Source organism: Oncorhynchus kisutch, linkage group LG25 (genome assembly GCF_002021735.2).
Source record: "Oncorhynchus kisutch isolate 150728-3 linkage group LG25, Okis_V2, whole genome shotgun sequence".
Lineage (NCBI taxonomy): Eukaryota > Metazoa > Chordata > Actinopteri > Salmoniformes > Salmonidae > Oncorhynchus > Oncorhynchus kisutch.
Window position 1 is genome coordinate 35,064,802 of NC_034198.2, and position 24,177 is coordinate 35,088,978.

General features: G+C 44.3%; 2 protein-coding genes across 8 annotated transcripts in view; both read left to right on the forward strand.

The window, feature by feature from the left end:
- The window catches only part of LOC109889429 (E3 ubiquitin ligase RNF157), a 33,784-nt gene extending 27,853 nt beyond the window's left edge, over window positions 1-5,931 (forward strand). For 3 of the 7 annotated variants that reach the window (XM_031805169.1, XM_031805173.1, XM_031805170.1), the window contains exon 18: window positions 3,003-5,931. In XM_031805169.1, coding sequence (XP_031661029.1) covers window positions 3,003-3,163 — 161 coding nt within the window. In that variant the 3' untranslated portion in view covers window positions 3,164-5,931. Of the gene's footprint in view, window positions 1-503; window positions 564-3,002 lie in introns of all 7 variants that reach the window. The other 4 variants (XM_031805172.1, XM_031805176.1, XM_031805171.1 and 1 more) reach the window with 3 other exon arrangements.
- A 6,498-nt stretch (window positions 5,932-12,429) lies between these two features.
- On the forward strand, window positions 12,430-22,904 carry LOC109889430 (leucine-rich repeat-containing protein 59). The gene is made up of 8 exons (XM_020480852.2): window positions 12,430-12,642; window positions 12,969-13,087; window positions 13,188-13,247; window positions 13,654-13,812; window positions 15,118-15,222; window positions 15,642-15,714; window positions 21,077-21,271; window positions 21,370-22,904. Exons 2-8 carry the CDS (start codon window positions 12,989-12,991, stop codon window positions 21,720-21,722), a joined length of 1,044 nt encoding a protein of 347 aa, XP_020336441.1. The 5' UTR covers window positions 12,430-12,642; window positions 12,969-12,988; the 3' UTR covers window positions 21,723-22,904.
- Window positions 22,905-24,177: the final 1,273 nt, after the last annotated feature.

Consider the following 24,177-nt stretch of genomic DNA (forward strand, 5'->3'; position numbering starts at 1 on the left):
AAAACCAGTGAAAAAACGTTGCTTTAACTTTATCTCTGTAGCGCTCTAACATGGGCAATGTTTCTGCGGGCACCAACTCTCAAACTGTTAGTCCCTGTTTTCTGACCTTTTTGTTACAAGGCTCAAGCCGCAGAGTGAACGCAAAGATTTAGACATCTGGCTACTTGAGAACAGTCCCTATTTTAATAATTACAGACGAAGCCTTAGCTCCTCCCATTCCTGTAACTCCCAACTTATTGATCTCTGACCCCAGTCCCTCGCTCTCCCTTGGTCGCCCTTGTACCCACCCACCCCCTCACCCCTTCTCTTTGTGGTATTTGAATTCTCTGTGCCGTAAATGTGTTCTATTCTCTGTTTCTCTCCTTTATCCATCATTTCATATTTTCCGTCTCCTCTTCGATGTCCCTCTCTCTCTTTCTCTCTCTCTCTCTCTCTCTCTCTCTCTCTCTCTCTCTCTCTCTCTCTCTCTCTCTCTCTCTCTCTGCTCCCTTTCGGATGGACAGATGCGGATTCGTGCCCTGTGCACATTGAGGAATAGGTATGGCTATAGCTGTGGCTAGCTGGTAGGTCAGAGGATATTCACTAAACTAAAACCATAGGCTCACGCTATTGACACTGTAGACTGCTCTACCTGTTAAATAACCACTATCTGGTAAATAATTACTACCTGGCTACCTGGGATATAAACACGACATGGCTACCTGGGATATAAACACGACATGGCTACCTGGGATATAAACACGACATGGCTACCTGGGATATAAACACGACATGGCTACCTGGGATATAAACACGACATGGCTACCTGGGATATAAACACGACATGGCTACCTGGTAAATAACCCCTACCGTTTAAATAACCACTACCTATTAAATAAAGGCATGGTACATAACTGCCACCTATTAAATAAAGGCATGGTACATAACCACCACATATTAAATAAAGGCATGGTACATAATTACATATTAAATAAATGCATGGTGCATAACCATATATTAAATAAATGTATGGTACATAGCCACAACCCACTAAATGCATATATGGTACATACCATTACATACTAAATAAATACATGGTGCATAACAATGCACATTAAATAAATACATGGTACATAACAGCTGACTGGCACATAACATATACATCGGTACATGACCACGTCCTGGTAAATGATAGCTACCTGGTACATAACAGCTACCTGGTAAATAACCCCCACCTGGCTACCTGGTAAACAACTGCTCCCTGGTGAATAACTGGTAAATAGCCACTACCTGGTAAATAACCGCTACCTGGTAAATAACCATTAACTGGTAAATAACCCCCACCTGGCTACCTGGTAAATAACCGCTACCTGGTAAATAGCCACTACCTGGTAAATAACCCCCACCTGGCTACCTGGTACATAACCGCTACCTGGTAAATAACCACTACCTGGCTACCTGGTAAATAACCGCTGCCTGGTAAATAACCGCTACCTGGTGAACAACCACTACCTGGATAACTGGTAAATAGCAACTACCTGGTAAATAACCACTACCTGGCAAATAACCACTTTTTAAATAACCATTACCTGTAAATAACCAATACCTTGTTACCTGGTAAATGACCATTAACTAACCACTACCTGTTAACTAACCACTACCTGTTAACTAACCACTACCTGTTAAATAACCACTACCTGTTAAATAACCACTACCTGGCTACCTGTTAAATAACCACTACCTGGCTACCTGTTAAATAACCACTACCTGTTAAATAACCACTACCTGGTTAATAACCACTACCTGGTAAATAACCCCCACCTGGCTACCTGGTGAATATCCGCTACCTGGTAAATAACCACTACCTGGCTACCTGGTAAATAACTGCTACCTGGTATATAACTACTACCTGGTAAATAACTGCTACCTGGTAAATAGCCACTACCTGGTAAATAACTACTACCTGGTAAATAGCCACTACCTGGTAAATAACGGCTACCTGGTGAACAACCACTACCTGGCTACCTGGTAAATAACTTGTACCTGGTAAATAGCCACTACCTGGTAAATAACCGCTACCTGGTAAATAACCGCTACCTGGTAAATAGCCACTACCTGGTAAATAACCACTACCTGGTAAATAACTGCTACCTGGTAAATAACCGCTACCTGGTAAATAACAACTACCTAGTAAATAACCACTTGTTTAATAACCACTACCTGGTAAATAACCACTTGTTTAATAACCACTACCTGGTAAATAACCACTACCTGGTAAATAACCACTACCTGGTAAATAGCCATAGTGTGATCTAGATCAGTGATGTCTTACCTTTCTCCTGGAGAGCCAAACGGTGTTTATATTAGTTTCAGCCCAGCACTCAATCATCCATCATTGACTAATCCTCAAGAAAACCTTGATTAGTTGAATCAGGTGCTTTAAGTGCTGGGCTGGTACAAAACCCTGCATATAGCTACCGTAACTCTCCTGTCTTTCAGGGACGAATCCCAACTTGAGAAACACATCTGGTAAAAGTGTTTTGTGTACATTTCTGAAGTTGGGATAGGTCCCTTATTGAATGTGCATGTGGCTCAATAGGCCTGATTTTAACTCCCCATTGCAACGACCAGGTAGGTAGCCTAGCGGATAAGCGTGTTGGGCCAGTAGCTGAAAGGTCGCTGGTTCGAATCCCCGAGCCAGCAAGGTGTAAATATCTGCTGTTAACCTTCAGCAAGGCAGTTAAGCCCCAGCAACAACTGCTCCCTGGTTGCCGATGACGTCATCCCACATCTCTCTGATTCAGAGGGGTTGGGTTAAATGCGGAGGACACATTTTGGTTGAATGCATGCGCAACTGACTAAAAGGTATCCCCTTTTACCACTTTCCCTCCAATTAGACTGGTCCGCCACAGACTTTAGACACTACCATTATCACCCACTAGATGGCGATAGAATACAACAGTCCTCAACATGTTGTTTTTCTTTTATATTCTTTGTTTTCTCTCTCTCTCTCTCTCTCTCAGGTCTGATGTATCTGGGAGGCTATAGGCCAGTGTTGGAGCCTCTCCCCCACCACGCCTCAACCAGTAATATCAACCTGGAGGAGCAGGGGGCGGAGACTAGGGATGGCCAGAGTCCCAAACAAACACCTCACACACCACGCCGCGGACCACTCATAGTGTAACACGCACACACCCGTACAATTCCGACCTCAGCGTCATAACAGCACAGACTGATATTTTAGCCATTTTACGCAACCTCATGATTACGCAGTAGACCTTCCTCCCTGCATCTCCTCACCTAATCAACCAACGCCCATGTCCTGAGGCAGTGTCCTCACTGAACCGTCCTGCACCTCTCCTCACTGAACCGTCCTGCACCTCTCCTCACTGAACCGTCCTGCACCTCTCCTCACTGAACCGTCCTGCACCTCTCCTCACTGAACCGTCCTGCGTCTCTCCTCACTCAACCGTCCTGCATCTCTCCTCACTCAACCGTCCTGCATCTCTCCTCACTCAACCGTCCTGCACCTCTCCTCACTGAACCGTCCTGCACCTCTCCTCACTGAACCGTCCTGCACCTCTCCTCACTGAACCGTCCTGCGTCTCTCCTCACTCAACCGTCCTGCATCTCTCCTCACTCAACCGTCCTGCACCTCTCCTCACTCAACCGTCCTGCACCTCTCCTCACTGAACCGTCCTGCGTCTCTCCTCACTCAACCGTCCTGCGTCTCTCCTCACTCAACCGTCCTGCATCTCTCCTCACTCAACCGTCCTGCACCTCTCCTCACTCAACCGTCCTGCACCTCTCCTCACTGAACCGTCCTGCGTCTCTCCTCACTCAACCGTCCTGCGTCTCTCCTCACTCAACCGTCCTGCACCTCTCCTCACTCAACCGTCCTGCATCTCTCCTCACTCAACCGTCCTGCATCTCTCCTCACTCAACCGTCCTGCACCTCTCCTCACTCAACCGTCCTGCACCTCTCCTCACTCAACCGTCCTGCACCTCTCCTTGCTCAACCGTCCTGCATCTCTCCTCACTCAACCGTCCTGCACCTCTCCTCACTCAACCGTCCTGCATCTCTCCTCACTGAACCGTCCTGCACCTCTCCTCACTCAACCGTCCTGCACCTCTCCTTGCTCAACCGTCCTGCATCTCTCCTCACTCAACCGTCCTGCATCTCTCCTCACTCAACCGTCCTGCACCTCTCCTCACTCAACCGTCCTGCACCTCTCCTTGCTCAACCGTCCTGCACCTCTCCTCACTCAACCGTCCTGCACCTCTCCTCACTCAACCGTCCTGCATCTCTCCTCACTGAACCGTCCTGCACCTCTCCTTGCTCTGGACAATAGATGAGAAGCATCTATCTCAGTTGCTAAATCTAAATCTAACAGGAAAATCTTGAAGAGGATTTAACCTATCCACAGTCCAAAAAGGAGACTGCTAGAGTTAGACCATTCTCCCCCTCAATGTGTCATAATGGCTTTCTTGTGTTTCGTGTCATTGGTAGACCTTTGGGACTCCTCCCCTTGCCTCTACCAACCAACCAATCAGGGGTTAGTGTGATCTGCAATCTAATTAATATTAATGTATTTCTGTTTGACCTTCTAACGAGTGGTCGAACACTATAAAAACAACAGTTAGCTTCACTAGACGACCAAACTGGATTGTACTGGACTCACCAGCTCCAGTCCATGAACCAGTAGACTCTGGCCCTGGTTTTGCATGCAGCTCTTTTATGTCTCCAATCAGCCCTACTGTACTCAACTGTGATCTATCCTGAATGGGACTTGCCTCGTTAGCTAAGAAACTGGACATGCTGGTGAAAGGAGGATTTGATCCAAAATGGCGGTGGTAGATAGATACTGAACTGTAAAGAAGACTCCAGAGTGGAGTCCCTGAGAATGTACAATGCCGATGGAGGATGTGTAACACTCAGAGGAGAATGTAACGTAATGATTTGTTTTGGGGTTATTAACTGTAGAAGAATGACCTCTGAACTTTGAACTACCACCTGTGTCCCTTGCACACCTTTCCTAATGCACACACCAGATTATCTCAATCTGACTCACTGGTGTAAAGAGCTTTACCACAAAAACACTAAAGCAATACAGAACCTGTACCTGTAAACAAGTAACACACATCACCCTACAAAAACACCTGTGCTGTTCGATAGACAAACCTGAACCTTCTCATTTTGTGAAAACCTTTAGTTAGTTTAATTTTCTATTATATTGTTTTTAGTGTATGCTCTACTCTTAATGTCGTCACATGTTCTGTGTTTTATTTGTTTAAACAAAAATGTGTTGCTCATAATGTGGATGATATGTGAAATTAATCATTTGTATTTGAGAAGAAAAAAAAAACGACATAAAAAAACGGGATGATGACACCAACATGGAATGCACTTCTTGCTGTTACCCAGGCAACACACTTTGCGGTGCATGAGGCGATTGTAGAGTAAAGCATGGTAGTCTAGGTCAGTCTCCACCCCTGTAGAGTACCCACAGTGGTATGCTCCACAGATCCTCACACCCCTAAAGAGTACCCATAGTGGTACACCCCTCTGACCTTTCTGTTTTGTCATATTGTCTCCAAATGACACCCTATTCCCTGTATAGTGCGCTACTTTGACCAGAACCCAATTCCCTGTATTGTGCACTACATTTGACCAGAGCCTTATTCCCTTTTAAGTGAAGGTAGCGAGCCACATGGGGCAATAGGGTGACATTTGGGATGCATAGATAGTCCTATAAGATACACTACAGATGCTCTCTTCCTTATCCTCAACTACAGGCTGGCTACAGCTGTTAGCTAGTGTTCACACCGTCAGCTCATACACCCCTACCTGTATCCCTCTCACCTACAGTATACTGGACCATGGGTCACTTTTGTAGAATGCTGATTGAAAATGTCAACTGCAAGAAAAAAAATAAAGTTTTTCGAACTAAAGTCCTTTACCATTTCTTGTTTACATCCAGTGAATGAGACAACTTCAAGTTCTCATTTGCAACTGCGACTTGGCCAAGATAAAGCATAGCAGTGTGAACAGACAACACAGAGTTACACATGGAGTAAACAATTAACAAGTCAATAACACAGTAGAAAAAAAGGGGAGTCTATATACATTGTGTGCAAAAGGCATGAGGAGGTAGGTGAATAATTAAAATTTTGCAGATTAAGACTGGAGTGATAAATGATCAGATGGTCATGTACAGGTAGAGATATTGGTGTGCAAAAGAGCAGAAAAGTAAATAAATAAAAACAGTATGGGGATGAGGTAGGTAAAAATGGGTGGGCTATTTACCGATAGACTATGTACAGCTGCAGCGATCGGTTAGCTGCTCAGATAGCAGATGTTTGAAGTTGGTGAGGGAGATAAAAGTCTCCAACTTCAGCGATTTTTGCAATTCGTTCCAGTCACAGGCAGCAGAGAACTGGAACGAAAGGCGGCCAAATGAGGTGTTGGCTTTAGGGATGATCAGTGAGATACACCTGCTGGAGCGCGTGCTACGGATGGGTGTTGCCATCGTGACCAGTGAACTGAGATAAGGCGGAGCTTTACCTAGCATGGACTTGTAGATGACCTGGAGCCAGTGGGTCTGGCGACGAATATGTAGCGAGGGCCAGCCGACTAGAGCATACAAGTCACAGTGGTGGGTGGTATAAGGTGCTTTAGTGACAAAACGGATGGCACTGTGATAAACTGCATCCAGTTTGCTGAGTAGAGTGTTGGAAGCAATTTTGTAGATGACATCGCCGAAGTCGATGTAGATGACATCGCAGTTTTACTAGGGTAAGTTTGGCGGCGTGAGTGAAGGAGGCTTTGTTGCGGAATAGAAAGCCGACTCTTGATTTGATTTTCGATTGGAGATGTTTGATATGAGTCTGGAAGGAGAGTTTACAGTCTAGCCAGACACCTAGGTACTTATAGATGTCCACATATTCAAGGTCGGAACCATCCAGGGTGGTGATGCTGGTCAGGCGTGCGGGTGCAGGCAGCGAACGGTTGAAAAGCATGCATTTGGTTTTACTAGCGTTTAAGAGCAGTTGGAGGCCACGGAAGGAGTGTTATATGGCATTGAAGCTCGTTTGGAGGTTAGATAGCACAGTGTCCAAGGACGGCCGGAAGTATATAGAATGGTGTCGTCTGCGTAGAGGTGGATCAGGGAATCGCCCGCAGCAAGGGCAACATCATTGATATATACAGAGAAAAGAGTCGGCCCGAGGATTGAACCCTGTGGCACCCCCATAGAGACTGCCAGAGGACCAGACAGCATGCCCTCCGATTTGACACACTGAACTCTGTCTGCAAAGTAATTGGTGAACCAGGCAAGGCAGTCATCCGAAAAACCGAGGCTACTGAGTCTGCCGATAAGAATATGGTGATTGACAGAGTCGAAAGCCTTGGCAAGGTCGATGAAGACGGCTGCACAGTACTGTCTTTTATCGATGGCGGTTATGATATCGTTTAGTACCTTGAGCGTGGCTGAGGTGCACCTGTGACCGGCTCGGAAACCAGATTGCACAGCGGAGAAGGTACGGTGGGATTCGAGATGGTCAGTGACCTGTTTGTTGACTTGGCTTTCGAAGACCTAGGCAGGGTAGGATGGATATAGGTCTGTAACAGTTTGGGTCCAGGGTGTCTTCCCCTTTGAAGAGGGGGATGAATGCGGCGGCTTTCCAGTCCTTGGGGATCTCAGACGATATGAAAGAGAGGTTGAACAGGCTGGTAATAGGGGTTGCGACAATGGCGGCGGATAGTTTCAGAAATAGAGGGTCCAGATTGTCAAGCCCAGCTGATGTGTACGGGTCCAGGTTTTGCAGCTCTTTCAGAACATCTGCTATTTGGATTTTGGGTAAAGGAGAACCTGGAGAGGCTTGGGGCGAGTAGCTGCGGGGGGGGGGGGAGCTGTTGGCCGAGGTTGGAGTAGCCAGGCGGAAGGCATGGCCAGCCGATAATCATGGGTTTATCGGTGGTGACCGTGTTACCTAGCCTCAGTGCATTGGCAGCTGGGAGGAGGTGCTCTTGTTCTCCATGGACTTCACAGTGTCCCAGAACTTTTTGGAGTTGGAGCTACAGGATGCAAACTTCTGCCTGAAGAAGGTTAAGGGAAGGGTTAGCTAAAATGGTTAAGGTTATGGAAAGGGTTAGCTTTAACATGCTAAGTAGTTGTAAAGTAGCTATAAAGTACCAATGAGCAAAAATGCTAAAGTTGTCCATGTTGAGATTTGAACCCTCAACCTTTGGGTTGCAAGACGTTCACGTCATATGCCCACCATTCACCCTGACCAAACATCTTATATAACCCTACCAAACAAAACATAATATATTATCTTGAGTGCCGGATTTACTTGGACTATGTTACGTCTAGTGTATGACATCGGGCGTAGGGAACTATGGAACATTCAGGTAGGTGAGGGTATGAGGTTGAATCCTGTTGAAGGCACATTGTTTTAGAATAAATCGAATTAAAACAATTGTACTTTTGTTCAAATCATTTGTTTTATTTAGTATAGTATAACATTCTGTCTTAAGCATCCTAAATAATGCCATAGATTTCGTTTTGGAAAAATAGTAAAGTTGTAGGCGAAAAAAGGAAGCGTGGTGTAAGATTTAAACCTGCTATTCCAACTGATTATAAGCTACTAAAGCCAACGATTTACCGCTGCACCACAAAGGTTTAGTGAAAATAGTGGAGGGGGAAAAAAAGTATTTCTGATATTCACACGCTGCTATATTGCTGATCAGATATTGCTGACTCATGTGGATTGTGAACAAATAACCAAGCTTTGAGTAACGAATGAGTACTAATGAGTAATGAACCGTTTTCGGAACAATTTCGTGAAAGCATTCAGAAAGCCTCGGTTTCACATCCCTACAAAGAAGTGGAGGCTTTCTCCTTGAACACATTTTCTGTAGGTATGAAGAACTAGGATCTGAATAGATAGTTCAACGCTTCTGCTCTTTTCTATTACATTAACACGTGTCATTGCTCCTATCCAGAACCTCTTACAGTAAGTAGCGAGTGAATACATCTTAGAATTGATCCACCAAAGGAATCGAACAAAACAACCCTGGCGTTGCGAGCACCATGCTCAACCAACTGAGCGCCACAGGACCTGTAGGGAACACATTATATGGTCTATACTTGGCATGTAGGTTTCTCACTTATGGGTGGCACAAATTGTGATATGGTCCCGCTTTAAATGACGTGCAGATTATAAAGGGATCATAATGCATTCTTAAATGCTACATAAATGTGTTCGAAATAATCTATAACCGTATGTCATGCTTTATAAACGGTTCATAAGTGTTGCCTAACTGTGTTACATAATCACCCATGTCAAATGTGACATAACCCACTATGTCAAATATGACATAAACCTGTGCTTTATAAAGGGTGTCATAAGCACCACTTAATAAAGGCCTTATAAATCATATTAAATTGAGGCTGCACAAAGCATTTATAACCCTGTCGTGCATCTTCGTAGAACATTGTAATGCCAGGATATTGGGTTCAATTCCAGGGATCACCGATAAGTAAAAATGTCATCATGCATCACTGTAAGTCGCTTTGGATAAAAGTGTCTGCTAAATTTCACATTTTAAATTTCACAAAAACATTTCTAGGATGGCACAACTCTTTCCCTCTTAGGTGCATAGACAATAGTGGACCTGACCTCAACTTCCCCCAAAGTGCTGTGTCGCAGGATAACACAGACTAAAGTGCAGTCATGCACAGAAAAACACATTGAGAGGGCCTTTTGAAATCAGTTTACATTTTTTGGGCCGGGGGTCTTTTTCGTTTTTTATTTTCTTCCAGGTTTTGGATTTCCCCCAAAAACTCTGATTTCCCCATTTTCTCACAATGATTTTTATGATAAAAACAACTAAATGAGATTTTCTGTGTTTACAACAATGCTTAAAACACATCAGGGGATGATTTTTTAGGTCCTGGAAAAATCTAAGAAACTTAGATTTTGAGTGTAGTTGACCTTTAATTCAATGAGCGTTCCCTGCACTGTTGTGATGTAATTTGGCAGCCAATGGAATGGGTGGAGTAAGAGGCCAGCAACATTCTGTATTATTCAGAGCCCCATGAAATGACACCATATATACAATCTACAGACCCTACGGAGTATTTCCTACAATATTTTTTACTGCGGCACCCAGAATAGTTCTTGCTCTAAGCCAATATGTATTCAATATACAGCAATTTGCATTGGGGGCATATATTTGACCTTGGAACATGTTTTAAAACCCACATGTAATGCAAATGTCACTTAAATATGAACAAATATGAATCATTGTTAATGCTGAGACAATTATTTTTCACATACAGTGCATTCAGAAATGATTCAGACCCCTTAACTATTGATAGGTTTTTAGAATTTTTTTGTTATTACAAATAAAAACCAGAAATACCTTATTTACACAAGTATTTAGACCTTTTCCTATGAGACTCGAAAGTGAGCTCAGGTGCATCCTGTTTCCACAACTTGATTGGAGTCCACCTCTGGTAAATTCAATTGATTGGACATGATTTGGAAAGGCACACACCTTTCTTTCTATATAAGGTCCCAGAGTTGACAGTGCATGTCAGAGCAAAAACCAAGCCATGAGGTCGAAGGAATTGTCCCTAGAGCTCCGAGACAGGATTGTGTCGAGGCACAGATCTGGGGAAGGGAACCAAAACATTTCTGCAGAATTGAAGGTCCCCTAGAACACAGTGGCCACAGAGAGTCAGGACACCCATTTAACATCCCATCCAAAAGACAGCACCCTACACAGGGCAATGTCCCCAATCACTGCCCTGGGATTTAATTTTTTAGACCAGAGGAAAGGGTGCCTCCTACACCACTTCCAGCATCATCTGGTCTCCCGTCCAGGGACTGACCAAGACCAACTCTGCTTAGCTTCAGAAGCATGTCAGCAGTGGGATGTAGGGTGGTAATGCTGCTGGCTTGAGAGGAGCTCCAGAGAAGAATGGGAGAAACTCCCCAAATACAGGTTTGACAAGCTTGTAGTGTCATACCCAAGAAAACTCAAGACTGTAATCGCTGTCAAAGGGGCTTCAACAAAGTAAAGGGTCTGAATACATATGTAAATATGATATTTAATTTTTTAAATATATTTTTGTATACATTTGCAAACATTTCTACAAACTTGTTTTTGCTTGTCATTAGTGAGTATTGTGTGTAAATTGATGAGGGGAAAAACTATTTAATCAATTTTAGAATAAGGCTGTAATGTAACATATTTTTATCAGTAGCATAAATGCTAACAGTATGAGGTTCATACTGGTGTTTCCATGTTTTTTGAGAGAACAGCTGTTTCAGCATACACCTTCCTACTAGTGCCCTCAATACACTCTATCAGTTTCAAGTGAATAGAGTGAAGAGAAGTCGAGGTATTAGGTTATTTTTTTATTGTTTTTAAAAGTTGAAATTTTCTCTATATTTTGACATATTGCTTAGCTTTTTTCAAACTCGGTAGAGGCTGACACAATGAACATAGATGATTGATTGAGTTTATCAGAAAAAATTCAGAGACTTATTTCTATTGTGGTCCCTAATGAGCATGGTACAACAACAACAAAAAAACATAAATGTAGAATTGACGTAGAGTGAAGAGAAGTTGAGTTATTAGGGGTTGATTGAGAACGCAATATTTATTTTTAGAAAGTTGCGATTTTCTCTTCCATCTTTTGAAGTGTCACTTAGCTTTCAAACTTAGTAGAGACTGACATGATGAACATCCTTTCTGAGTTGCGAGTCAATCAGAATGACGGTTTATGAGAAGATCTTTTAAGATTCACCCGTAATTACGTTTGTGGTTAAATAAGTTCAACGATGTTTGTGTTCTTTCATCAATTTCATCATGTGCAGTGTCAATGGGTGTTTTGAAAGGCACTTGTGTGTTTGCTCATGTACATAAAATATACACCATGTATCTATAGAATATTTTATCAATACGTGTGTAGGTTAGCATATTCAAATGGCAATTCATTTTGAAATGTAACCTTTAATTAACCAGGCAAGTCAGTTAAGAACAAATTCTTATTTACAATGACGGTCTAGGAACAGTGGGTTAACTGCCTTGTTCAGAGGCATAAAGACAGACTTTTACTTTGTCAGCTCAGATATTCGATCTAGAAATATTTCGGTTACTGGCCCAACGATCTAACCACAAGACTACCTGCTGCCCAAAGAGTATTTATGTTACCCAACATTGTTTCTTCTTAACTGGTTATAATAAACGCTACATACTTTTCGTGTCTTATAATGTGTTCATGAAACAAAAAAATGCTATTGTAGACTATGCTGAACAGCAATAAAGAAAGAACTGAAAGACCTTCCAGTGCGTGTGTGTGAGAGAGAGAGTATCTTGCCAGTTGCTCCTCCAAGCTGTAGGTGGCGATATGCTCTGAAATATCGCGTCATTGGCACAACTGTATCTTTCTATCAATGACGTGGACTTTCATTGTAAGAATTTACTGCAGCCTCGCTGCTTTACACACAATATATTTGTCTGCGATATAATTGCATGCTACGACTATTTTGACAATTGTCTATAAAGTAGTCATTATTGTAGTATTTATTCGTAGGAATAGAAGGTCTGAGACGTTTGAAAACGGTGGTGATTTCTCAGTGAAACAGGTAAGTACTTTCACTAACGTTACTGTACCAAGAAAAGGTTACTTTGCTGCGCTGTCACCACGTTAGCTGCCAACGTAGAAAATGTCGCTCGCTAGAAGAGAAACAAAGTGTAACGTTAGCTAGTCAGATTAGTTACTAAGTCATTGCAATGACATTAAAATAAGGTTGGAACAACGTATCTTACAGTAGCTAGCTCCTATATGCTTCCTCAATTTGTTTAGTCTAGATAGGCTACAGATAGCAAACCATGGTAGTCAACATGTCAGTTAGCTTTTCTATTGTGTTTGATTGTGAAAACAGAAACTTTCATTTGTATTCTCCCCCAGCCCCCCACCCAAAACTCAGGATGAGTAAAAACAAGGTGTTGAATCTGAAGGACAAAGTCGATGGCAACGAGATGGATCTGAGCCTCTGTAACCTCACTGAAGTTCCTGTTAAAGAACTGGTAGGCCAACAACGACACACTCACACCACATTACTTTTTTATAACACCATGTATTATAGGCAGTAGTCTTATTGTCATACTGTTATGTGTGCGCTTTCAGGCTGCCTTCCCGAAAGTTACAGTCCTGGATCTGTCCTGCAACAACATCACCTCCCTGCCTGTGAGTAACCTTGAATGACCCCATCCCCAAAGCCAAACACTGGTCACCACAATCTTCAGTTCGGTCAGTTGTGTTGGTGCTGGACTGGAACTAAATCCTGCTCACAGTGTTGCACTCCTCTGAAGACAAGTGGCAAATGTCTTTAAAGTAGATATTCTGGTAGCCAACCCAGCCAGATGGTCAAGGAGTTGTACTCCAGTATATTAACAAGAGGTATATGGGTAGAGGAGGAGAGGGGTGTAAGAGTTAGCAGCACTAGTGTACCTTGAGTTTCCTCTGAGTGTTGAACTTGCGCAGACATTCCACTTTCTCCTGTCTGTGGATCATAGAAGCCACGGTGGAATGTTGCTGTAGGAGGGGAGAGAAATGAGTATTACAGACTGTACATAACTGTGTGTGTGTCCAGCTGGAGTTCTGCAGCCTGAGCCACCTGGTCAAGGTGGACCTCAGTAAGAACCAGCTGACTGTTCTACCTGATGATCTGGGTCGCCTTGGCAACCTGCAACACCTGGATCTGTACAACAACAAGCTGACCATTCTGCCGGTCAGCTTCTCACAGCTCAAGGTAGGTAATACACAACATTAGAACTGGGAATTGCCAGGGACTTCATGATACTAAATGGTGTCTAACCACTGAAGTCATTAACCAGCCAATGATCTGCCCACTATTTAATTAGAAAACAAAGGAGTTGGCATGCTTCACCATTGGCACCCATGTAACTTTTTTTTTACCAGGTAAGTTGGCTGAGAACATGTTCTCAATGACCTGGAAATAGTAATGAGCCAATTGGAAGCTGGGGAGGATTAGGTGGCCACACCCCTACAATAAGTGCCATTAGATCTTTAGTGACCATAGAGTCAGGACACTCATTTAACATCCCATCTGAAAGACAGCACCCTACACAGGTCAATGTCCCCAATCACTGCCCTGGGCCATTGGGATGTTTTTAGACCAGAGGAAAGAGTGCCTCCTACTGGCCCTCTAACACCACTTCTAGCAGTATCTGGTCTCCCATCCAGGGACTGACCAGGACCAACCCTGCTTAGTTTCAGAGGCAAGCCAGCAGTGGTATGCTGCTGGCCAAGATCTGCCTGGGTATAGTAGGTAGTTCCCCTCCGAAGCTCTTCTGAAACAATAGTTCTAGCAGGCAAACTACAGAACAATATAAGGCCCATGTTCACTGGTGCCATTCTGCTGGAAATACATTTGACCTGGAACTAGAGTGAATTTTTTCAGAGCAATTACGAGTCCCAAATAAGTGGTCTTAATGCGTGGGTGTATGGAAATACTGCTGACTTGGCAAAATGAGTTAGTGATGATACTTCTCATGTAATAGAGGAAAAATAGACATTTCCCCAACATCAGCGTACAGACAGCTCAAATGTATTCACCCCCTGGGTCCCAAAAGTCCCACTATTCTCCTGGCATTTTACTACTATTATTAATTAATATGGTCATCTGCTTAATTCTATAATATATAGCAATATTTACTGTTCATTTATTTTTGGTGGACACAGATATTATGTGTAAAGCTCTGAATGAGCTGGGAATAAACTTTGAATCCAACCATCAACAGTAGGAAAGGCTAACTGTACTCAGCCAATCCATAACCTTTTACGACAATCTGAAAATTCTATTGTTAGACAGTTAATTACAAACAGTTTTAAAAACATTAAGTCATATGTGCCTTTCATCACCAAGACTACACAGTAAACTCTACAATTAGCCAGTTATCTTTGAGCTGGGTAATATTGGTGAACTCAACACGACCACTGGCATATGGATGGAGGTTGAAGACAGAAAACACTGTACACAGTCTCAACAGTCTTCTTTTTTCCCCTTTGTCTGTGTGTGTGTTTGTGTCCGCAGAACCTGAAGTGGCTGGATCTGAAGGACAACCCTCTGGAAATCAACCTGGCCAAGGCTGCAGGAGACTGTCTGGATGAGAAACAGTGTAAACAATGTGCTGCCAAGGTAAGACTGGGATGGAGAGAGATGGGAAGGTAGGCAGAGGGAAGTTGAGGAGATTCAGCAACTCTTGGAGGACAATGGAAGTTGATAATAACGTTTCTTCATAAGAGATTACATTTTTATTTAACTAGGAAAGTCAGTTAAGAACAAATTCTTATTTACAATGACGGCCTACCCCGGCCAAACCCTAACGACGCTGAGCCAATTGTGCACTGCCCTATGGGGCTCCCAATCATGGCCAGTTGTGATACAGCCTGGAATTGAACCAGGGTCTGTAGTGATGCCTTTAGCCCTGAGATGCAGTACCTTAGACCGCTGCACCACTCAGGAGGATAGAGAGAGGAAGGAGACGTTGAGCTGGACTAGAGGTATGTTGGGTTCTAGCTTGGTGCAGTGTAATTTCAACTACAGTGTGATTGTAGGTTCTCCAGCACATGAGGATCCTTCAGGAAGAGGTAGACAAAGAGAGGGAGCGGCGCCTCCTAAAGGACAAAGGTAAGTACTACGATACCGTTGCCAGAGTCTGCTTCCAACACGGCGCCCTTTTCCCTCTGTAGTGCAGTACTTTTGACCAAAGCATAGGGCTCTAATCAAAAGTAGTGCACTATATGGGGGAAAAGGGTGCCACTTTTCCCCATATAGCCTAGGATTGCTAGAAGCTATCAAATAAAATGCTATTGGTCGCATACACATTTAGCAGATGTTATTGCAGGTGTAGTGAAATGCTTGTGTTCTTAGCTCCAACAGTGCAGTAATATCTAACAATACACACAAATCTAAAGTAAAAGAATGGAATTAAGAAATATTAGGATGAGCTATGTCGTAGTCCGGAGTATAAATATGTATGTATATATGTGTGTGTGTGTGGTAGGCTGTATAGACATTATGGACAGTATGTGGATATAATATGTAGTATATCTGAAGAATACGTGGATAGAATAGTAAATGTACAGTAATATGATGAGATATGTTGGCACGACTGCCATATTGCATCTCCATCCCAAAGCCCTTGCTTGGAAGTGTACTTTGCCAGACTGCCAAGAACCTTGCCCTTATCCAGGCCAAGGTAGTGAGACACGGTAGTGATGACACCATAGGCCTTGTTGATCTTTGCACCAACATGTACGCTGCAGCGTGTATGGGCTTCAGGTAGAAGTCTTCACGCTCTTTGATGTATTTCAGAACTGCAGTTTCCTCTGCTTGGAGCAACAGTGAAATGGGCAGGGCAGCATGGATTTCTTCTCTTACATCAGCAAGCAGAGTCTGAACATCAGACAGGATGGCATTGTCTCCCTCAATCCGCGCAATGGCTACTGCTATAGGTTACAGGAGTTTCAGGCTGATTACCACTCTCTTCCAGAATACATCATCCAGGAGGATCCTCTTGATGAGTCTGTCCATATTGGCAAACTGTGATATGGCCATTTCTTGGTGAGACTCTTTCCCCTCCAGGAGACTGTCAAACATGCTGACAACACCACCCCAACGGGTGTTGCTGGGCAGCTTCAATGTGGTGCTCTTATTCTTCTCACTTTGCTTGGTGAGGTAGATTGCTGCTATAGCTTGATGACCCTTCCCGTACCTAACCATTTCCTTGGCTCTCTTGTAGAATGTATCCATTGTTTTCAGTCCCATGATGTCCTTGAGGAGCAGATTCAATGCATGAGCAGCACAGCCAATGGGTGTGATGTGAGGGTAGGACTCCTCCACTTTAGACCAAGCAGCCATCATGTTCGCAGGATTGTCTGTCACCAGTGCAAATACCTTCTGTGGTCCAAGGTCATTGATGACTGCCTTCAGCTCATCTGCAATTAATTGACTGGTGTGTCTGGTGTCCCTTGTGGCTGTGCTCTTGTAGAATACTGGTTAAGGGATGGAGATGTAGTTAATTATTCCTTGCCCACAAACATTTGACCACCCATCAGAGATGATTGTAATAGTCTGCTTTCTCTATGATTTGCTTGACCTTCACTTGAACTCTGTTGAACTCTGCCTCCAGTAAATGTGTAGATAAAGCATGTCTGGTTGGAGGGTGTATGCTGGGCGAAGAACATTCAGAAATCTCGTTCAATACACATTGCCTGTGAGCTTCAGAGGTGAACCAGTTGCATACACTGCTCGAGCAAGACATTCATCTGCATTTCTCTGATTACGTTCCTCCATTGAGTCAAAAAAAAAATCTTATTCCAGGAGGACCATGAGCTTTTGCTGTCGATAAGGTGTCTGCTTCATCATTTTCACCTCGAATAGAAGCAGAGGGACTTTAGTCAGAGGTAGCTTGTTGTGAGCGCTGAGGGAACTTGGCCAGATGATTCTGTATCTTTGTTGCATTCTTCACAAATGATTTGACACAGTATTTGCAAATGTACACAGCTTTTCTTCTGCATTAGCTGCAGTGAAATGTCCCCACACATCAGATAATGCCTGTGGCATTTTTCTGTTGCGCCTTTTTCACCACACTGTGCGGGTGGACCATTTGAAATAGTCAGTGATTGGTACGCAGAGGAACTTTTACCTTCTCCACTGCGGCCCCGTCGATGTGGATAGGGGCATGCTCCCTTTGCTGTCTCCTGAAGTTCCACGATCTGTTCTTTCGTTTTGTGGACGTTGAGGGAGAGGTTATTTTCCTGGCACCACTCCGCCAGGGCCCTCACCTCCTCCCTTGTGGTTGTTGGTAATCAGGCCTACTACTGTTGTGTGGTCTGCAGACTTGATGATTGAGTTGGAGGCGTGCGTGGCTACGCAGTCATGGGTGAACAGGGAGTACAGGAGGGGGCTGAGCATGCACCCATGTGGGGCCCCTGTGTTGAGGATCATGGTGGTACAGGTGTTGTTTCCTACCTTCAGCACCTGAGGGCGGCCTGTCAGGAAGTTCAGGACCCAGTTGCACAGGGCGGGGTCAGACCCAGGGCCCCGAGCTTAATCATGAGCTTGGAGGGTACTATGGTGTTGAAGGCTGAGTTATAGTCAATGATTAGCATTCTTGCAGTGCGATGGCATCATCCGTGGCTCTTATTGGGGCGGTCTAGGGCAGGTATTCCCAAACTAGCCTCGTGAAACGCAATGCCATCGGCGGTACGCCAAATACAAATGTGATTCACATTCTTCACATTTTCAAACAGTACATTTATATTTTTCACGGGGGCTATGCATTTGGGTGAGATTTTTTTTCTCTCCTGAGTAGCCTCGTTTCACTGCCAAAAATAAAATTCAACCATCTAGTGTTCAGCGAAATAACAACACAATGTCAAATACAGGTAGCCTAGTCAAATAATTTACATCCAATCACATTAACCATTACTCTCTCGCGGGGAAACCTTTACTCTTGCACAGACATTTAGAAACGAAACATAACTATTTGAAAAATAAGCCACGGTAGTTTTTGGAGTGAGAATAAAGACAACTTTCGAGTAGTAAGACGTGTAAAAGCAACACATACCATTAATAAGAAGGTACTAGAAGCCTCTTATATGGTGAGCTACCGAGTGGCTAGAACAGGCAAGCCTCATACTATTGTGGAGGACTTAATTCTTCCTGCTGCTGCGGATATGGTTGGGACAATGCTGGGGGAAAAGCCCCAAAAGACTATACAATGTCTTCATCAAACAACACTGTTTCACGACTCATCAGTGACATGGCAAGAGATGTTTTGAAACAATTTCTGCTTCGCATACAAGCCAGTGAATTATATGCACTACAACTGGATGAGTCAACAGATGAGGCGGGCCTGGCACAGCTCCTGGGGGGTCAATTAGGAAAGACATTCTCTTCTGCAAATGACTGGAAACCAGGACAACATGAGAGGATATTTAAGTACTGGACAGCTTTGTGACATCAAATGGACTTTGGTGGTCAAGATGTGTTGGTATCTGTACTGATGGAGCAAAAGCCATGACCTGGAGACTTAGTGGAGTGGTAATGCTCGTGCAAGCAGTTGCTCCCGGTGCCACTTGGGTAAACTGCAGCATCCACCAAGAGGCTCTACTGCCAGGGGAATACCTGACAGCTTGAAAGTCGTTTTGGAGACTACAGTGAAAATTGTTAACTTTGTTAATTAAAGCAAGGCCCCTGAACTCTGGTGTATTTTCTGCATTATGCAATGATATGGGCAGCGACCATGTAACGCTTTTACAACATACAGAAGTGCGCTGGTCATCAAGGGGCAAAGTATTGACACGCTTTTTTGAATTGAGAGAAGTGCTTAAATTTTACTTTACTGACCATAATTTTCACTTGTCTGACCGCTTGCATGATGAGTTTCTCACACGACTGGCCTATCTGGGTGATGTTTTTTATCACCTGAATGATCTGCATCTAGGATTACAGGGACTCTCCGCAACTATATTCAATGTGCGGGACAAAATTGAGACTATGATTAAGAAGTTGGAGCTCTTCTCTGTCTGCATTAACAAGGGCAACACACAGGGCTTTCCATCATTTTTGTGTGTGCAAATGAACTCAAGCTTACAGACAATGTCAAACAGGATATAGCGACGCACCTGAGTGAGCTGGGTGCGCAATTACGCAGGTACTTTCCAGAAACGGACGACACAAACAACTGGATTCGTTATCCCTTTCATGCCCTGCCTCCAGTCCACTTACCAATATCTGAACAAGAGAGCCTCATCGAAATTGCAACAAGCGGTTCTGTGAAAATTTAATTTAATCAGAAGCCACTGCCAGATTTCTGGATAGGGCTGCACTCGGTGTATCCTGCCTTGGCAAATTGTGCTGTTAGCATGAAAACTAAATACAGGCACAGACTGTGTGTGGAAAATGATTTAAGACTGAGACTCTCTCCAATACAACCCAACATTGCAGAGTTATCTGCGTCCTTTCAAGCACACCCTTCTCATTAACCTGTGGTGAGTTATTCACAATTGTTGATGAACAAATAAGGTTTTATATGTAAGATGGCTAACTAAAGAGCTAAATTATTGATTATTCTATTATTATTTGTGCCCTGGTCCTATAAGAGCTCTTTGTCACTGCCCACGAGCAGGGTTGTGACACAAACTATCACTCATTCTTATATTTAATATATGTATCGTATAGTGTGTGTGTGGCAGGCTTACAATGTTGGCAAAAAACAACATTTGAGAGTGCGCTTACCATGGTGCTAGAGGGGATATGCTGCTGGAGGTGGAATGTTTGAAGGGGTACGGGACTATAAAAAGTTTGGGAACCACTGGTCTAGGGTGTCAAGTAAGGTGATATGATCCTTAACTATCTTCTCAAAGCGCTTCATGATGACAGAAGTGAGTGCTACTGGTCGATAGCCATTTCATTCAGTTACCTTTGCGTTCTTGGGTACAGGAAGAATAGTTGACATCTTGAAACAAGTGGGGAAGGCAGACTGAGATAGGGAGAGATTGAATATGTCCATAAACACTCCAGCCAGCTGGTCTGTGCAAGCTCTGAGGACGCGGCTAGGGATACCGTCTGGGCTGGGAGTCCAGCGTTGGTGGCACTGTATTATCCTCAAAGCGGGCGAAGAAGGTGTTTAGCTTGTCCAAGGGCAAGACGTCGGTGTCCGCGACGTTGCTGGTATTCCCTCTGTAATCCGTGATTGTCTGGAGTCCCTGCTGCATACGCCTCACTATGGGTTCACTCGTGATATTTCATACTGTTTTAACATTGTTAGCTCAGAGCAGCTGATAGTAATATCTAGCTTGCCATGATTATAGCTAGGAATTTGATTAAATTCAATAAACATTATTATTCCCCACTGGGAAATCATTGAATGAGACAACAAACATGTTAATGGTAGCCGCAGGAGAGTGTACAAAACATTAAGAACACAGAGTGAACATATCAAAACTTATGTTCATCTTTTTTCTTTCTTCCATGGCATTAGAACTGGAAAAGAAGAAAGAGACGAAACAGAGAGAGAGGGAGGCGAAAGAGAGGGAGGCTCGTAAACGAGAGAAGGCAGAGGGGAAGGAGAGGAAGAGGAAGGAGTACAACGCTCACATGGCTGCCTTAGCTGTCCAGGAACAGAAGAATAAGAGAAAGGAGGAGAAGAAAAAGCGGAATGGACAGATGGCAGCAGGTATGTAATGGGGGCGTTCCAGGTTGTCTTTAATGCAGTTGTGCAGTGCACGTGTTGACTATACAGCGAACATCACTTACTCACTTCTCTCTCTCCAGATAAGAAAGCAGCAGCTGAATCCACCCCCAAAGCCCAAAGACGTTCTCTCATTGGCCTGCTTTTCAAGCTCCTCCTCCTGGTGCTGCTGGGATTGGCTGGAGTTGTCGGGGTATGTCATCTGACCGGGCTAAAGGAGGAGGCAGTATGCGCGCCAATCAACATTGCTGTGGATGACGGCCTATCCTGGATCCGGGAACAGGAAGTAGATGTGAGGGTCAGAGAGCTGGTACAGGAAGTTGATATCAGAGCCAGAGAGCTGCTGCAGAAACTAACCTCTCTGGCGCCGCATTTCCTCGAACCGCTCGGCGTCGCACCCACGGCAACGGAACCTGTGGAAACGTTAGAAAACTAAGGAAGGAAGGAAGGTAGGACTGACGAGAAAAAAAGAAAGATAGACGACCAGCTTAAATTCCTATGGAATTGTCCTTTCGTCGCTCCTGGTTTCCTCTGTTTTGTACGCTCTCTTTTTAACCAGTGGCTGTCTGCGTCACAAGTTACTCACACCCTAGTCTCACACCCTAGTTCCCTAAAGTGTGGGACTCTATTGCAAAGTAGTGCACTATTAAAAAGGGAATAGGGTGTGATTGGAGGCTTTCCCTGTGACTCATGTGCACACTCCCAAGTCAACCCCCAGCCCCTACTACCCCCTAGGCACGGTAGATCTGAAAGGTCTGGATAAGTGTATTCAATATGGTGGAAAGCGCAAACTTGCCCATCACAGGGCAAGGTCAAGATACAATATATATACCACACCTGTCTATTCCTTTCATATCTACACAGGTGCACAGGACGTAAAGGGTAGGGGTTGATTTGGGATTGGGCAATAGTAACAGACTCCGTCTGTGCTGCATCAAAGTCTTAAGAGTCCAACTGGGCCTCCCGAGTGGCGCAGCGGTCTACGGCACTGCAGTGCTAGAGGCGTCACTACAGATCTGGCTTAGATCCCTGGCTGCGACCGGGAGACCCATGAGGCGGCGCACAATTGGCCCAGCGTCGTCCGGGTTAGGGGAGGCTTTGGCCGGATGGGATGTCCTTGTTCCATTGCGCTCTAGCGACTCCTCGGTCGTCAGTTGCACAGTGTTTTTTCCAACACATTGGTGCGGCTGGCTTCTGGGTTAAGCGGGCAGTGTGTCAAGAAGCAGTGCGGCTAGGCAGGGTCATGTTTCGGAGGACGCATGGCTGTCCATGGCTGGCCTCTCCCGAGTCCATAGCGAGTTGCAGCGATGGGACAACTTTATAACGACCAATTGGATATCACGAAATTGGGAGGCAAAAGGGGTAAAATATTATTCTTTATTTTTTAAATAGACTCCAACTGCCAATCAGAGACCGGTATTGGCCAGAATTTGAGCCAATCAGATCATAATATAAATGGTATCTGTGGTTGGTTGGGGCAGTCTGAGCATGTGCAGTGAGGCTGTAAATATGGAGTAATCCTGTGTCTTCCATCTGGGGCAAGTTGGCTGCATTCATTTTTGTAACGCTACATCTCTGCTCAAGGACTGTCAACATTAATAAATGCCTTTAAGCTGGAGGATTGTCTCTGTAGTTTTTGCAGAGATGTGTACGTGAGAATGGAGCATTGTGGCATGCCTCAGTTTATTGAATCAATGGGAAACCTTCTTCTATAGCAGCCACGGGCCAGGGTAACCTTCTTACAATCAAAACGCACCATTCCAGATATCCGACTGTACCCAGAATGCCTTGCTCCGACACAGGAGAAGAAGGAGGAAGTTGCCCCTAAACACTGATCTAAGGTCTGTTTTCCGTTAAGGTTAGGATTGGGATGGGGAAGCTGGTTTTCTTCCAGGTGGACAGGAAATGCACCTGGACCCCCCCCCCCCCCCCCTCGGGGAAGGATATTGGACCAGGTGTCACATTAGTGTCCTACTACATACTCCATACAAGTGGACATGGGAGTGAACAAGTGCATACAGGTATGTTAATCAGGTTCCCCAAGTCCTTTCGTGGCTCAAGTAAGTCGGATCCAGAATGGCCCGTAGTTGAGTTGGTTTCAAAGACTCAAAACTTGCTCCTATAGTATTTGCAAAAATAATCCCTTCCACTATATTATCAAATGACTGTAAATCATTTTGTGAAGACGTTATCTATCAGCTGCTAATGATGTCAACCCACCTCCTCAACCCGAGAAACCTTGCGAGGGCAGTGCCTCACCTCCATCTTTCTTCCTCTTTTTCCCCCGCCCCCTTTCCTGCTGCTTGTTTCTTTTGGCTCTGGGATCTAAAAGCAACACAAGCTGTTCTTTTTTTGCAAAATGGTGGACTTTTATGGGACACGGCTTGATGTTTCTACAAGAGATAGCTAAAAGTCCCCTTTCCCACCCCTTCCACCTAAACGCTATTCCTCCCTTACACTTACTTGAAATGGTAACACTTTAATTAATGCGTTATAAACTATTATAAATACCCCATAAGGGGGCTGTTGCATAGTCCCTACATAGTGCACTACTTTTGACCAGAGTTCTATATAGTGCAGTACGCTATGGGCCCTGGTCAAAAGTAGTGCACTATATAAGGTGCCATTTGAGATGCAGACCAAATCTTCCTCTCCAGGCCCCTCACCTGAAGTACTTATCCAAGTCTATGACCACCAGGGTTAGGGAGCCTGCAAACCCAAGGTCCAGGAGGTCAAAGAGGGGCTACAGTCTGCACCTCTACCCCCCCTGCTACTGGATAACATAAAGGGAGTGAGGGCAGCATCTGGCCACGGTGTATTTCCTAATAGTTGTAAATGTTTCCTGGATTATCTTCTGTTTGCTGTATTTTAATAATGAATTGTTATGAGAC

Excerpts from the sequence above, each read along its gene's own strand:
- LOC109889430 (XM_020480852.2), top strand. The coding sequence starts at position 12,989 with ATGAGTAAAAACAAGGTGTTGAATCTGAAGGACAAAGTCGATGGCAAC. Across the intron at positions 13,088-13,187 it reads AAGTTCCTGTTAAAGAACTG|GCTGCCTTCCCGAAAGTTAC; the intron begins GTAGGCCAACAA and ends GTGCGCTTTCAG. Across the intron at positions 13,248-13,653 it reads ACAACATCACCTCCCTGCCT|CTGGAGTTCTGCAGCCTGAG; the intron begins GTGAGTAACCTT and ends GTGTGTGTCCAG.